General features: G+C 34.0%; 1 protein-coding gene across 6 annotated transcripts in view; it reads right to left on the bottom strand.

Moving 5' to 3' along the window:
* Positions 1-17,872, bottom strand: part of ANKIB1 (ankyrin repeat and IBR domain containing 1) — a 110,533-nt gene that overhangs the window by 21,113 nt on the left and 71,548 nt on the right. For all 6 annotated transcript variants that reach the window (XM_039878109.1, XM_039878115.1, XM_039878114.1 and 3 more), the window contains 5 exons: positions 17,379-17,587; positions 16,822-16,910; positions 12,890-13,034; positions 11,301-11,467; positions 5,080-5,168 (listed from right to left, as the gene is read on the bottom strand). In XM_039878109.1, coding sequence (XP_039734043.1) covers positions 5,080-5,168; positions 11,301-11,467; positions 12,890-13,034; positions 16,822-16,910; positions 17,379-17,587 — 699 coding nt within the window. The remainder of the gene's footprint in view (positions 1-5,079; positions 5,169-11,300; positions 11,468-12,889; positions 13,035-16,821; positions 16,911-17,378; positions 17,588-17,872) is intronic.

Below are 17,872 nucleotides of genomic sequence, written 5' to 3' on the forward strand. Positions count from 1 at the left end.
ATTCAAGGTTGTTTTGTTTTCTAGCTCTATGTGCTCAGGGAAGCCCTATGTTTTCTTTATTGAAAGAGATGTCCAAAAATCACTTTGGAATCATTGAAAGTGGCCCATCCAATCAAGGCCCTGATTATATACAGATATTCTTAGAAGGGTAGGTTAAGGGGTTACTTTTAATGTTGAATACAGGGGAGAAATCAGACTCTTTGAGTTTAAAGTTTAAAAGGAAAAGTTATCCACCCCCCAGATATAAATCCCTTGAGAGGGACGGGAGACAAAGGTTTGGGTTGACTGATCCCTGGGAAGTGGCTGTGTGTGAACTGGAAGAGCTGAGACTAGGAGCAGCTCTTTGATGGAGCCTAGCAGTGGAGGAGTGGGGCTGTCTTGCCATAAGGAATCCCAAGTGCCTACCTCCTTAAGTCTGTGTCAACAACAGTACAGCAACTACTGCTGGACTGTAAAGCAGTGGTTTTCAATTCCATATAGCAAAGGGAAACAAGGGCAGCAATGAACTGATCAGACTCTACTCTCGTTCTAAACCCACTTGGTGGAAGATGGTTTGATTAGGGTGTCAGTGCAGAAAATTCTGAGATAAGTGGTGGAGAACAGGCGTGGCCAACAAGGTCAAGCTGGGGAAGTAACACTGCTTACAAAGGGCATTTTTATAAACCCTAAGCACCACGTACAAATGTCTAATTTTTGTTTAAAAGTAGTGGCCTTTCTCCTGCCTTCAGCATCAACGTTATTTTTAGCTCAGAGACTCTCACATATTCTTATGACCTTTATTGTCCATTGTTATAATAAATAAAGCACAAAGCCAGTAAAACAGAGCAGCTGTGTGGCCTGCAACATAACAGTGTTTTTGTCCCACTGAATGCTAGCTCCTAACGGCATTCTAGTGGGTTGTATGAAGTAAATCATGTTCAGGAAATAACTATTTTCACAACAAAAACTTGTGCCGGAAAAAATGTCTTTACTTCCAGCTCTCTGAGCATGCTCATTTCATACATCTGCCCTTTGTACCTACTGTTCTTTATACCTGCAATAACTTATCTTCCTTCAATCTACTGGTAAGTCGTCTTCACTCCAATTGACTTCTGTACTTTTCCATTCACTTCAGTTACATGTCTATCATATCTTGATCTTCTTTCCTTTATAAGCTAGTGTGCTTAGGTCCCTTTGTAAGAAATACTAACTTCACTTAATCAAGTATTAGAGTATAACAGAAGCTAAGATCTATTATTAGAGCCAATATGTATGCAAGTGAAAACAAAGTTGCTTTTAAAGACTGAATTATTAAAAAGACTATTTAAATTCTATTCAATAACCATTTATTATGTATTATGAAAAATCAATTTGACAATTATATAAATAAACCATCATTTTACAGAAAATAAAATCATTCTGCTTCTTGCTTTGATTAGAAACAAAGGCAGTTTCAGTGCTTAGAAAACCATATTTGAATCTTTATATAGAATTAATTCTTTGAACTGATTTCAGTATCTATTCAAATACCTTTTTTCATTAATTAGATTAGGTTGTTCCTTTTGAGTCTCATAATTCAAAGACTTTGGAAAACTGGGCACGAGGGAGAAATCTTTCTCATGAATCTACAAGTTTGGTTGAAAATATTTATGCCAAAGTTACATGACCATGAGCCAAAGTAATATGTAAACTCAATGGGGCATTTAATCATATTCTTTTTTGGAATACCATTTTTTGTATATTTAATGATGTTCTACTTAATTATTATAGTTGGCCTATTATTATTTGCTTTAAGCCTCACCCTAAATTTCATAAACTTAAGTGGCCATTAATAGTAGTCTACTGCTTAACACCTTTCAGTGTGGAAGACACAAACTCCTAGGTTTTTCTCAGTAACTGGAAACTTTCTCTGCAGTCTTGGCTTTGGTTTCTATTCTGGTAGACCACTTCTCAGGTGTCTTCAGTCTCTTGCCTCCTGTCCAATTTTGTAAAGTTCCTCCATGTTTCTGAATTAAAACCCTATTTGGAACATTTTGAGGATGATCTTCAGTTTTTAATTTGAGGTCTCCCTATCTCTGGCCGCCAGAAGTAACCATGTATACTCCACATATACCATTTGCTAGTTCTATTTCTTTTTGCTCCTCATCATCAGAATCACTATCATGTGTAAGGATATCGTGTCACAGTGCCAACAATAATCTGTACTTACTGGCTAGGTCATTCTCCCTCTTCCTCCCTAGTAAAAACTTATTAGTGGGTATGGAATGATTGATCCAATTTTACAATAGTGAGAATAGCTGAAAATAATCACTCATTTCAAAATCAGACACTTCTGGCCATTTTCTACTACAGAATTAAATAACATACTGTACTAATTACTTCTTGTGGTGCATTAGCTCTTTTAGGTAACTAGTAAGTACACTGGATTTTCAACTTATTAAGACCACTTAACACTCCAGTATACATCTCTCCTCTCCTATCTATCTGCACTGCTTCTGTCTTGTTCAAGCCCTCATATTCTCTCACGTGAACATTCTGAAGTTGTCTCAGAAACAGTATTTTTACCTAGTGTTTCAAGAGTCCCTAATTCATCATCCACACTTCCATCCAAGTGCTCTTACTTAGTAAGTATCTTCAGTTATCACTCCTACTCAAAACTTCTTTTTAGTGTCTCAGGATAATGTCAGACCTGTCAGCACTGCATATAACCCCTGTCCCTGCCTGCACAGTCTCATCTCTCAGTGCACTTTCCTTTGCACTAGATGTACTGAATTATTTGCAGTTCTTGAATATGCCATGCTGTTTCACAGCCCTATTTCACTCTATGCCTGGAATGCTCTTCCTATTCTGGTCTCTGTGAAGAACATCCATCAACTTTCAAGATGCAGCTTATGCATCAATTCTTTTATAAAGCTTTTTCTAACCCTCTTCTAGAGATAACTGATCTTCTCTCCCTCTGTGCCTCCCCTCCCTCACAATGTACCACATGTACACTGTTCTCTCACAGCATGTATAATACTTTTTTTTCCTTAGTTTTGTATATAGCTGTCTCCACCTCTAAAACATTCATTTCAAGAGTGTAGAGCGCATCTTATTTCTGTATTCTAACATAAAATAGCTCTCAAAAAATATTAAATAATCATAAAGATATCATTTAAAAGCAATATGTTACTCTTAAGGTTTTTCAGTATCTCTTCTGAGTTGCAGACAACTTCTTAAATCCTACTAAACATCTCCGCACATATGTCCTGCAAGTACCTCAAGTTCAAAATGTCCACAACAAAACTCACTATTTTTCCCTAAAAGTTACTCTTTTATCTGAATTTCCTAAGTTGACTAATGATATCAAGATCCACTCTCTGACCCAAACTAAAAATTCACCTTCCTACTTCGGGTCTACCTTTCCTTCAGCCATGTAAGTATGTGGGCAATAGCAAACCATCTCTAATAGAAACACAGATGTCTCTAGGTGTCAGAACAGGAAAAGAAAGCAAAATCCAATTGTTTTGTCATGTTTAAAGATGTTATAGGTAATGGTATTAATCTCTTTATGGAACTCACACATATACAGACCCTATATATATCAGGAGAATAAGGAAAATGGGTGAGTGTCAGGAGAGCAATGGCAAGCTATATCTGGCTCTCTCTTGAGAGACATGATGAACCTAGAGACAAGAATAATCTATATAGGTGTTCTTGATTTAGGAAGTGCCTAGCACATAGCAGGCACTCAAAAAAAATTTTGTTGACTGAATGATGAATATGTAGGACAGAAATATTTAATCAGATTTCACTATAAATTTCCTAAGATTATCTACTTCCCTTTGCTCCTTGATAAGGGATGAGCTTTCTCATCATGTGAAGGGATCCCCCGCATCATCAGTTAATAAACTGGTATTGTGATTTACATAGTAGTCTCTTCTCCATGGATCTGAGTAATCCTAAGTCAGTGCACAAAATGAATCTCATGAATCTGAAATGCTGAGGACCAGCTCTTGGGCAATGGTATATTGCCCGACATAATACGAGCCTGTAAAGTCTCATGGCCATTAGTCAGTCTCTCTCAGTGTCACTTCAGATGCTGATAGGGATAACTACCACATCTCTACCTCTGCAGATATGCTAAAACTCAACTGATATCTCAATGCCTTAAGGAAGATTCTTTGACACACTCCCTCTCAATCTGATTTAGTTGTTCTTGTTTTTGTACTTTCATCTTTACCCAGCTATATTAGTTATCATATGATACTGTAATGATCTGACTGCTTCCCTTCTAGCCTCTGCACTCTTTGAGGGCTGGCATCATCTCTACTATATGCTTGTAACTATAGACTTACTGTGTGAATTCTTAATCCTGATTTGCAATGCCTCAAACTACATTATCTAAAAAGTTAAATAAAGAAATAAATAGATGAGAAATTATTACAAAGCAGATATATTTACTTGTTAAATATAGAAATTGCTATTGGGAAGGCTAACTTAAACCCATCTGTTTACCAGGAATGTGCCCTGTGTCAATCCAATCTAAGTGTTAATTTCCTCATCTGTAAAATGGGATTACTAATATCAACCTGATAGCATTTCTGTGAGGATTAACAGAGATAATGCATTTATGCATTTATAGAAGTCTCGATAAAAATAGTTGACTTGGCCTTTAATGTAAGTAAATCTACGGAACTACGTATTAGCAATAAATTAACTTGTCTTATCTTCCACTGAAGTTTCCAGGAAAATAAGAAGCTTCCTCTCACTATAGATCATACATTTCTTCCCATAAAGTAGAGGTTAGTTGGCCTACCTTGGGATAAAAGGGGAGGGCCCTTTTATCCTATTATAAATAGGATATATTTAAACAAATTTATCCTATTTGTTCTAAGCTGGAAAACAAATCAGTTAGAAACATGGACTCTATCTGTAATTCCCTCTTGCAAAAAACCTGTGATCCAAAAGGATGTTGGTTAAAAAGGTAATGTTAAACAGAGAACTCTAGCATTAACAATCTTGAAAACTTCTTAAATGAAGACTCTAAGAAATATGCCCATATTATCTTTTGAATGCTGTTTGAAAAGATGTAGCACAGCTATCTAAAATTCCTCTTACGTTCTTCTGGTTTCATTTCAGTTATTTTTTGCAGCCAATTTTTCCATGTTTGGCAGTCACAAGGCTCATGTGCTTCACCGAGGCACTCCCTAAAGAGGAAAACACAGAAAAAAGCAATTTAAAAATATTCTTCATCAACATCAAGGTAAAAGAATAGGTGGGAGGTACTCTTTCAATTTTAAAGTGGAGAAAAGTGAGGCACAGCGACTACTCAGAGATGAAACATTTCAGTAGAGAAATTGAAAATGTAATTCTAAAGCTTGATACCATCAAGGTGGCTTTTTAAAAATTATATTCATTTACACATTTTTAAAAGTTCTAAATAGATTACCTAATATTTATAATTTTGTTTTGTTGGCCTTAAAGAGCTATAAAATATTTTTACCATTTAGGTTCTGTCCTCACTAATTACTTTAAATTCTTGCAACTCAAACTGTGTTCCCCTGGCTAGTAGCATTGCCTTTACTCAGGAGCTTGTTAAACATGAAAAGGGCAAGTCCTACTAGACCTACTGATTAGAATCTGCATTTTATCAAAATTGTCATATGAGCCTTCTGTATTTTAAAGTTTGAGAAATACTGTTTTATATTATATTTTGTCATCACTTTTATCTCTAAATCTCCAAGTAACAGCTAGGACAATCTGATTTACCTTCGAATCTGATGAATCTCAATTTTTTGTTTCATCAGAATTTGGCAAATTTTGATGTAAATAATTTAAAATATATCAATTTATCATTTGTAACTTCATTTTATAGTCTTCCTGTAGCTACATAAAAATCAAACATTAAAAAAGGCCTAAAGCCTTTACAAATTACTTATTATAATTTAATATGATACTTCATTCTGTAGTACAAAGGTAATTATTACAGTTAATAATATCATTTTGGAGGGAGAAAAACTCAATCTACAGGTGCAATCATTATCATCCTCACCCTCATCATTATTTTAAACAAAGATCTTATTTGCAAAGTTTAAGTCTGTTAAGAAGACAAACCTACTGACTCAGGTAGAGTCTTATAAACTAAGAAGTAACATTTCACTATATTAAGAATGTATCAATTTTACTTCACACCCATTAGGATGGCTACTATTAAAAAAATGAAAGATAACAAGTACTGGGGAGCATGTGGAAAAACAGGAACCCTTGTGCACTGCTGGCAGTAACATAAAATGGTACAGTTTTGGGAAACTGGTGGTTCCTCAAAACGTTAAACACAGAATTATCACATGATTTAGCAATTCCATTCCTAAGTATATACCTAAAAGAATTGAAAGGACTCAAAATTTTAACACCAATGCTTATAACAGTATTTTTCACAATAGCCAAAAGATGAGAATAACTCAAGTGTCCACTGACGGATGAATAAACAGAATGTGGTATGTGTGCATATGATGGAATATTAGCCATAAAAAGGAATGAAATTCCGATACATGCTACAACATGGATGAGTCTTGAGACGTTATGCTAAGTAAAATAACCCATATACAAAAGGACAAATATTGTATGATTCCACTTACATTAAATATCTAGAATAGGAGAATTTATAGAGACAGAAAGTGGAATGGTGGTTTCCAGTGGCTGAGGGGAGGGAAGATGGGGAGTTATTGTTTAACAGTTACAGAGTTTCTGTTTGGGATGATGAAAAGTTCTGAAAATAGGGCTGATGGTTACACAACATTCTGAACGTACTTTATACCACTGAATTATATACTTAAAAATGGTTTAAAGAAAAAACAAAAGCACCAATTGTTTTAAAAGAGTAATTTGGTCTCTTTAAATTCCTGACATCATCAAATTTGGCATTTCGGAAATCTTTTCCATAAATGCAGTTTTATAGCGTTCCTTAGTAACTTAGTGGTAAGTTTACAGTCATTTAAAAAAAATATTGGGTTGATAAAAATGGAAGTAGATATATTAGATTCACTTTAGTACATATTATAATCAACTCTGCTTTCTAGAAATGTAAGGAATATCTGCGATAACTGTTAATTTAATTTGGCAGATATACTACCATACACTAGAGTTAGAAACAGGCCGCAGATCTAGGAACAGTGTTTCCATATGGTGCTTGAGACTACATGCAGGAATAAGGATCTACATTTCTCATGACTCATTTTAAAAAATGGTGTAAAAGGTGTAAAAGCTTTATAGATCTGCAGTACCTAAAACAAAACAAATGAAGTCAATAAAATAAATTATTTCCATTAATTTTAAGATTTCCCCCTCCCCCAGAAATTAAACAGTATATTCAATATATTTTTTTTCCTCTAGTAGAATCAATACCAGTATGACAGGCTCTATTGTTAGAACATTTTCTGTAAGAAAAATAATCATGGGGGAAAAATGTTTTCAAATAGAGTCTGAAAAAATAAATGCCGTATCTTCAAAAGGCTGCAAGTGCGAGTAAGTGTGCTTGATTCCCTGAGATTGTGTTGCATTAGACAGCGACAGAAGGTTTCCTTTCCAGAACCTCACAGGAAGACCAGACCTGCTGCTTCCTCAGATGCTAGCCCAATCAGTAGGATTATTTGTGGGTGTTATGACTGGTTGGCACAGTTTCTATTAGCATTCAATGCAATGCTAAGGGTGGGCGTAAAAAGGAGAAGCTGATAAGTAAAGGAGAAACTAGAGCAAAGACTGTAAATGAGAAAGAAAGCTAGCTAAAGGTTGCTATTTAAAACTATTTAGTATCACTGAAAACTAAGGCATTTGAGAAAATAAGCCTGAACTTCTTCAAAGTATGGTAAGAACAATGCTATCAGATAGAACAAACAGGTGATTGACAATCTGGATTATGCCATGTGCAGGGAAAGAAGTTATTTTGAAAGAGGTAATGAAGATACTGAAATGTTCTACAGATAATTGAAAAGCTAAATTCCTGAATAAAGTTTTAACCAAGACATCAACGACTGGTGACAGACCTGGCACTTGTTGTTGAGACTGTACCTCAAAATGTCACTTAAAATAAGTGAATGGAAATGGGAATTTTGGCATAGTCAACTGAAATTTAGAGACACTAATAGAGTTTTCATTCAGAGAAAAAGGTGCCTGGTAAAAAATTATGAAGGAAAAAAATGGTTGTCTAAGTTAAAATCCTTAACCCTGTCCAAATGTGATGGTTAACTAATAACAAGAGATCAAGGGACAGCTCTCCCCTTGAAAATTTGTCAATATGCACGACCATTGGCAGAAAAACAAAAAAATGTGAAAAGTCAAATAGCATTCAGCGTTTGTTTTGCAGTGAACCATTTGTTGAGGCAGCATGCTCCTGGAGCAGCAAGAGTGGCACTACTAAGAGCGGGCATATGTTGGTGTTTTTTTAAGTTTTATGTGTTATTTGGTATGATATGGTAGGTTATTTTTAAAAATTAAAAATAAAATTTCCATGTAAGTTAATGGTAATTGCTTCTTCACTTTACAAAATTTGCTTATAAAAGGTTTCATAGGCATGCTCCACTTTAGGATAGTGAGGGAAATCTATATTTATTTAGATTATTATTATGCTACTTTGTATAGAGTAGACTTGATATTTAAACAAGGTCTTATGATTGACTCCACCAGATAAACAGCATCACATTTTCATTCCTAGCCTAGAAAGAGTTGGGGAAAGTTCTATAAGTTGGCAGGGCTCTGATACTTAAATAGCTGAATACTGCCAGTCTGGGAAAATCCACGCACCCCTGCCCCTCTCTGCCCCTCAAATCAGAACTATTAAGCTAAGGGTTTGAAACTCTGATTTTGCAAGAGAAGATGAGACTTGACTATTAAGATCCACAAACAAGGACAACTTCACTTATTTTGCCCAGAAGACTCTTAAAGAGTCCCTTTTCCTGTGAAATCTATGGAGGAGATGAAGCATGAAACTATTGCTTTAATTCAATCAAGATTCATGATCCTAATAAGGAAGTACGTGTACTTTCAAAATTCTTACCCTGGGTATTGGAGGAAAGCAGAACGAGTTGATGACAATTTTAATGCAAAGACATTAACTTTCAAAGTTTCCCCAAATACTTGACAAGTCTGCTCGTCGTACTTTAGTTCACTGGAAACTTAAGTGGATTAGAAATCTGTACTGTGATTTCTCATCAGGTGCATCACTATGATTCAAACATTCCTATCAGGGGTTCACATTTGTTTCATGGTTGTGGCGACACTTTTAAAGGCTTCTTTGCATAATTTCAGTAAATAAATGCTCCACAGCTGGATGAAATATTAAAAATCCCACATTATTATTTAGAATATTCTTGCCAATTTTAGTGAATAATTCTAACATATGTTTGACTGTGGATTTAGAAGAGATAAATTCCAAGTAAGCTTCTGTTTCCAATGGAGATATTGGTGATAAAGGGACCAGGGGACATTCTGAGGTGATACAGGAAAGAAATGACTACTCTACCAGGTTAATTTTGAATTCTTCTCACAGATTAAGATTTTAGTGGCCAAGTAGTATTTTTGACAACAAATCTTTAAAAAGTTGCTTCAGGGAAGAAAGCATTTTCTGTTTAATAGAAAGAAAAACAGACAGGAGGTCATTGGCTCAAGTGAGAGTCCATCTAGGTTTTGAACACTGTCTAGGGATCATATTGTCAAGATCAAACGAATTACAATTATACAGGCTAGGGAGAAAAAGCATTGTAGGCTGAGTTATTAACAGCACAGAACTGGTTGGTGAACAAGTTAAAATAAAAAGGGCTACCCTGTGGTGGGAAGGGAAATGCCTACTCCTACTTTCCTCCAAACAATGAATTCAGTTATATCAAAGCAGACATCTCTTGGGGGTGACTCTCACCTGATTCTGTCACATGCAGTTCTTAGAAGAAATTACTATTGCCATTTGTGGTTTTTGCAATCATCTTTAGAGAATATTTCTGAGCTTTTTAGGAGAAAGAAAGAAGCCAACACAGAATCATATGCCTTTATTTTATAAAGATCTCTCGTGTAAAGCTTCCTTTTGCATGAAGCAGATTTTGCTCTCTTTAAAACACTAGGATAAGGGCAGCAGAATTCTACTTAGAATTTCTTTTTCTTTTTTTTTTTATTTTTAGAATTTCTCATTATAGGCAAAGCTCTTATACTACAGGAATAAGAGTAGGAAGCTAAGAACATAAAATTAAGAATGTGGCTGTGTTCCAATAAAACTTTCAAAAATTGGTATGGACAGTAGTTTGACAACACCTGATCTAGAGTTCCGTGCTATATATGGATTGGTAGTTGAAGAAATACTTTTAGCTAATGATAATGATGATGAGGGTAAGAAATAGACCTTTCAGGGTAGGGATGTTTCCATAAATGTGTCTTTTTACTTCTAGCAGTACTACAATTTGATTCTGGTTTCTGATAAGCAGATAAGTAAAGTGTAGAGTTTTATATTCATCTAAAGTATATCTTTGAATTTGTGATAAATCTGTAAATGAGCAAAAAGCGGAACAAAAACTATTTTTTTCTAATCATTTAATTAACTAAAACAGTTAATTATCATTTAATCTACTATGAATAAAGTAGAATGCTGATGTCAGACAAACATTTATAGTTGCATAGCCTATCCATTACTGATTTATCATCAGCTTATACTTACTGAATACTTATCAGTCACTAGAAATTAAACAAACACAAGATGTACAAGGTGGTTCCTAACTAAGACTGTGCATTAGAATTGTCTAAGCTTTTTTTTGGAGCCTCACTCTAAAACCTACTAAATCAAAACCTCACTTGCTGGGGCCTGGGATGAAAATTTGGAAAAGCTGTCTGAGTAAATCTGGACATCTCTGGTTAAGAATTACTGCTAGAGACTTCTATTTTAAGAAAAAAGGTAAAACTAAACATTTTCTAATCTATGGTCAGCAATTTGGTATTAAAGTTCAAGTGCATGGGCTCTGAAATCAAGCAGAGCTGAGCTCTAATTCCATTTCTGCCATTTCCTAGTTGCATAACCCTGGGCAACCTCTCTGTGCTCGAGTTTCTTTATCTGTAAAATGAGTATTATAATAGTACCCAAAACTCAGCATTGTTGGAAGAATTCAATACATGAAAATATTTGGCACAGTGCTTGGTACACATCTAGCACACACTAAATGTAAACTATTACTACTCATTACACATTTTTAAATTAATAAGAATGATATCAAACACACTATTTAAAGGCCCAATTCAAGGTACAAATTCTCTTTAAAAACTATCAGAAAGGTGATCAGGCTGATTCCAACCTGTCTTATACTGACCAGCAGAAGAGGTGTCCTTTCCCACAGTCCACAGCAGGAGCTCGGAGCAAGGGGAAGCTGAGTGCATCTGACCCGGATGTGTCTGACCCTTGTTTTGTTAGTCTGACTGCTCTTTCACAGCCTGGAGTAGGACACCATTTAATGGCAGGATTATTTTCAACAAAGGCCTGTTTAAACAGTAATAACAAGACACAACAAAAAATATTTTTAACTCTAAATTATAATTTAGAGTGTGCTATGTCAATTTACTTTAAAGCCAAAAAAAAATAGTGAAATAATAAATAAGGGGTAATCCGGTCTCAAGAAATACTTAAAATAGTACCAGAAAGTACAAAACAACTTTTTCTTAAAACATAGTTGCTATACACTGTTATATTAGTTGCAGATGTACAACACAGTGATTCGACATCTATATACCTTAGAAGTGATCATCACAATTCTAGTAAACTTCTGTCACTGTACAATATTGTTGACTATATTCCTTATGCTGTATACTACATCCTGCGACTTAATTATTTTGTAATTGGAAATTTGTACCCTTTGTGTCCTTCACTTTTTGCCCATTCCCCACCTCCCTCCCCTCTGGCATTCATCAGTTTGTTCTCTGTATCTATGAGTCTGTTTCTACTTTGTTTTGCTTGTTCATATGCTTTGACCTTCAGATTTCATATATAAGCGAAGTCATGAAACAACTTACTAAGAAGGAAAAGAGTGGTTGTAACCCAGAAATGACATCATTTTTAAAATTTGTTTTCTTTAAAAACCAGGTAGATATGATAAAGCAAAAATGCAATTATTCACATTGAAAATGTATAATTTAAAAATTTCTTCTCATACAATGTGCCACTTTTCTAATGGAACATAATTATAAATAGAGTCTTATAAGTGATTATTAGTTGCACTAGAATAGTAAATTTCTAAGTGGCATCCAAATAATACATAAAAATCAATATTATGATGCTCTCTATATTGAAGTAACAGGACATTTTTTCAAAAAGCCCATTAGGGTTTAGACTACAAAAAATCTGCATAAGGCAGTTAAAATATAACTTTTAAATCACACAAAAGAAAGTAACTTGCATACACTTCTGACTAGCTCCTGAATGAAAATAGATAGAAAAAAAGATAAAATAAACAGTATAATTCATTATGTGAAACAATTACTTGAAACTTAAAAAAAGATGATCAATTTCTAAGATGATAATCTTCATTTCTAAATATTATATTTAGGAGTATTAAATATAATATCTTTTGGAAACTTAAAATAGGTACTATGTATTTTGAACATTATCTTGATCAATCAAGTTATAAAAATACAACAGGCAAATCAATCAATAGTTCCGAGCAATGGTTCTATTTTTGGGGGTAAACTATTACTTTAGCTTTTTACTTTTACTTTTTTCATGATTGTAAAATAATGCTTTAGCTTAACTTTAATTAATGCCACCATCCTTTATGAAATTTTTCTGAGAGAAAAGTCAGAGTCCATTATTTTATGTTTTCAAAAATAAAACAAAAATAATAAAATCTGTTGTATAGTTTTCATAAAATGAAAATTATGGAAATCAGACAGATAATCGACAGCATACCTTAATATCAAACTGTAGGTATCGTTTGTCCATTTCCTTAGAAACGACACTTTCTATGATGTCCACAGGCACAAGTTGGAAGCAATCATATGCAGGACAGAAAATGTTGTGAGCTTCACCTTCTTGAATTTTCAGATTCAAAAACCTATTAAAATCACCAATTGATAGGAAAAAGGCAAAGATATAATTTATTTACATATTCTAAGAATTTTTTCTTTATGTTGAATTTTCTGTTAAAATATAATTAAAATAACACCAACGGATAAAGTGTGGAATATCAACTGTGATACATTAATTCATATAATTCACAAACATTATTAAACACTATCTGCATAACCATTCATTATATATACATGAATATATATACACATACATTTGTTTCATATATCTTTACATATTCCTGCTTTGTTTCATCCTTTCTAAAAAAAATACTTATTGGTTACAGTCAATGTTATTTATGTTAACATGTAATGAATTTATTATTTTTAATGAATAAACAAATACTAAATTTTTAGTGTTAATTTCTAATATAGTATAGATAGATAAATATCACCTATAAACAGAAGCTCTTTGGAGTCCTCAACAATTCTTAAGAGTATAAAAGGATCATGAGACTAAAAGTTAAAGAAGTGCTAATTGTAGAGTTCCTTTTTTCATATAACAGGAATCTCTTCATTTTAGTTATGAATAGGTTCCCTAGAAAGTTGGATATAATTTACCTTAATATTTATACAGTCATGTGTTGCTTAACAAGGGGCATATATTCTGAAAAATGAGTCATGGGATTTCTGTCGTTGTGTGAACACCATAGAGTACACTTACATAAAGCTAAATGGTATGGCCTACTACACACCCAGGCTATATAGTACAGCCTATTGCTCCTAGGCTACAAACCTGTACATCATGTTACTGTACTGAATACTATAGGCAACTGTAAAACAATGGTAAGTATTTGTGAATCTAAACATAGAAAACGAACAGTAAAAATACAGTATAAAAATGTGACGCACACATTGGGTGGGGTAAGGGGAAGACTGTGGAGGGAGGCACCTCAGAAAGAAGGAGGGAGGAAAGAAGAGAGGGTGAGAAAAAAGGAGATGAGAGATCAAACGAGACCCAGAGAGATAAAGCTTGAGACAAGAAATAATAAAAGGGAGAGGAGGAGGAGAGACAGGAGAAGGAAAAACAGGACTGGGAGGAAAGAGGGACAAAGAAAAATGGAGAGAAGGGAAGTGAATTTGTGTGTGTACATGTGCATGTACGTGTGTGTGTGAGCATGCACGCACATGTGCACACACAGCTGATGGACAGCATGCTGAACCTCCTCGTCTACTTAAATAACCCAGAGCCGGCAGTAAATTCGACATCATAGTTAGGTCTAGCCTTTCATTTCAGTATTGCAATAATCCTTTATAATTTTATGGGACCACTATCTCATACACAGTTCTTCGTTGACAGAAACTTCACTACGCAGTGCAAGGCTGTAGTTTCCTGCTAAAGTGCACAGCCTGCTTAGATATAGTTACTATATGGTGATGTTTTAAACTTCACGTATTCTAAATATATCAGAGCAGGATTAATTATCTCAGGGGAATTAAATGACAGTACTCAAAAGGCCTCCTTGAAGACAGGATCATTTCTCTGTGAACTATGCTATTAACCCTCATCCAGATACAATTTCCTACTAAATTTATAAGCAGAACATGGAGTTGACAAATGTTAGTAAAAGAGAGAAATCTGAGGCAAACTTTACCTATACTTTTATCTTGTAGGTCAGCTTCACAGAGTATATCATAGATAGGTTCCCTCTGCTTATTATCATCCGTAGGAAGATGATAATAACTAATCTGTATTGAGTGGTTACTATGTACCAGGTCCTGTTCTAAGCATTTTTCACATATTAAGCCATTTAATAATAAACTGATGAAAATCTTATGATGTACTTACTATTATCAGCATTTTATAGATTAGAAAATTGAGGTACAGGAAGGTTACCACTGAACTAGATCAATAACTAATAAACAGCAAGAAAGTTATTCCAGGCTGGGTAGAAAATAATAATTTCCCTTTCATTTAATTTCCCTCTTGGCACAAATGCTTCAAAGCTTCTGGCTGGAGTGATGAGATAAGTGGGTAGGGAAACGTAAGATAAGCTGAGAGGTTTTCAAACTATCTAAGGACCTTTAAAATTCTTTCTTGCTTCTTGGACAGATGAGTTTCTTTTCTATATGCCTATAAAATATGAAAAGACTGCAATTAGTTTTAAAATGGCTTTATTGACTTATAAATCGCCCAACCTGGAACTTGTTTTACTGGTCATTGACTGGGCAAGATCTAGCCTTCATGAATGGGGAGGAGAGACTTAGGCAGGTTGATAAGGTACCATGGAAAACAATAATTAGATCTTTCAAATTTAAATCTTACCATAAATTTCTCAAGGCTAGTCTGTGATGACTATGGGAGATGGTTCCTGTAAGAGGAGTTAAGTGAGGAAGGTCATGGAAGTTCAAAAAAATTCAAGTAAATCTCTGGGTGGGGGAGTTCCTTAGTTTTCACATAGAAATTAAGGTCAACAGTAGCAAACTTGGTAGAATCCTCATAATACTTCCTAATAAAACAGAGTTAACAATTTTAAGGTAGATAAAGTAATGTACCTGTGGAAGCTTTTATGCATCCAGAACTAGGTCAAAGTTTGCTTTGGATTATTGAGCTCTGACCCTTGCCAATTTGTTTACCTGCATCGGCTGTACTAATCTGATCCTAATTAGACTCTGAGTGGAATCTAGTCTACGTTTTAAAAAGAACAGTCAGATATTATTTATTCTGACTTTTTTTTTAAGCAATATTTTTCCCCCTGGGAGTGGGAGGATAAAAGTGAGGCAGGATGAGAAGGGCGGAGGAATTCAAGGAGAAATGAGGAAACTTTGGGGGGTAATGGATATAGTCATTACCTTGATTGTGGTAATGGTTTCATGGGTATATACATATGTCAAAGTGTATCGAAATATTTTAAATATGTGGTTTATTGTATGTCAATCAAAATCCAACAAAATTGTTTTAAAAAACAATAGAAAATTTGCTCATGTTCTTGCTCTCACCCAGTGAGGTGTTCCCCAGCTCTTTATACTTGGTACCTAGCACTCCATGAAAAAGAATAGTTGGAAAACTTCCGATTTTTAAGATTTTCTTAAATACTAGTAATAGGCTTTGTTTAGGTCATCAATCGGCAGATTTATGTGTTTCCAGAGAAAACATGATATGATATTGCTCATTTATTGATCATCTTCATTTTGTTTATAAAATTCTCTTGAAAGGTGTAACATTAGAGCAAAGTTAATGGATAGTGGGAAAGAATAAATCTTGGTAAGATGGAAGGAAAGAGAGAAGAGATAAACATGAGAAGCAAAATAAATTTTCCACTTGTAATATATAGCTAACCATGCCTAGCAGAGACATCTAACTTTGAATTGATTAAAAAGTTATTTTAAACATCCATATTCTTCTTATAGATTTTCAAGGCCATTTGCTTGTCACAAAAATTTTAGAGAAAGCATAAAAACTGATGTTTAAAAATTCTCTGGATATAAGAAACCAATTGCTGATATTTAGGTGTAGGCTTAAAATTTCTATGAGATGTAATAGAAATTAAGATACTAAGAAAACATATTTACATATACCTCTTTGTTCCCTAAAGTACCTCACATTCCATTAAAGAACATTAATTGCTAAATTAAATAATTTTACTAAATTAATAGATAGGAAAACATTAAAATAAAAAAATAAAATCCTTAGTAGTAAAGTGTAATACGTTTCAGTATAACTCTGAAACTAAATAAGTAATACATATCATTAAAAACTGAAAACAAATGATTTCATTACCAAATCAGAGTGCTAACATGCAGTAAGAAATACTAAGCTGCATATATACTCACGATTCCCAACATCCTCTACAAAAGTCATGTCCACAGGGCATATCCACTGGGTCTTCAAATACAGAAATACTGCACATACAAATGTCACACTGAAGATGAAGAAGAGCAATGATTTAAACAAAGTCATAGTTTAGAGATAGAACAATACATTCATTTGTTCATTTTAGTTTAAGGCAAAAATACTGGTACAGTAATTATAGAAAGTTAAGTGTTACAGAGTTATAAGGGAAGTTCAAGTTAGTGTGTGTATCTTTGAATAACAAATATCATGCCTATCCCATTATAAATGATTATGGGCTTTAAATGTGTTAATGAAAAGGTCAAACTCTTAAATTCCAAATTTATATATTAAATTAATCAGCAAGAATGCCTTTGGAAAAGGATGTATAAGAAACAAGTCATTATAATCTATTCAGGTATAGATCAAATTGCCCATTTCAAAACAATATGCTTATAATTGAATCCAAGAATATGACTAGAGGGTCCATGAAACAATATTAAATAATTAAAAAGTTAAACACAAAACTATGGGAAGTACACTGAATACCAAACCATACCAAACTGGTGTCCAAATCCCCAGGAGATAAACTTATTTCATCTGGAGAGGTGACAGAGGAGCGTGTAGTCCTTGGAGTTCTTGGAGAAGGGAGCGTGTCCCAGGCATTATACCCACTTGGTGGTGGAGTTGGCATTTGAACACCTGATCGTTGGCAACAGTTCTCTGGGTTGGACATCCAAGCTTCAAGTAATTTCTCCCTGTCCCAGTCTTTAAGAAAAATGGAATGGATATCTCTCAAAACATAGAAAATATAGTGTTTTAAGAGCTTCATAATAACAAAAGTGAGGATACATTAAAGAGATATAGGTCATCCAAGAAAGAAAAATTGTTTATATCAAAGTAATAATTATAAATGAATATCTAGTTATGTTATATCCATTAATATTTTAAAAAAGAATTTAAAGTTTTATAATCTACTGTGGCTTAAAACCATGTCTAGATCTAAAAATATCATAAAAATTTATAGTCATTTCTACTAAAAATCAAAAGAGA

Source organism: Pteropus medius, unplaced genomic scaffold, assembly GCF_902729225.1.
Source record: "Pteropus medius unplaced genomic scaffold, Ma_sr-lr_union100, whole genome shotgun sequence".
NCBI classification, from domain to species: domain Eukaryota; kingdom Metazoa; phylum Chordata; class Mammalia; order Chiroptera; family Pteropodidae; genus Pteropus; species Pteropus medius.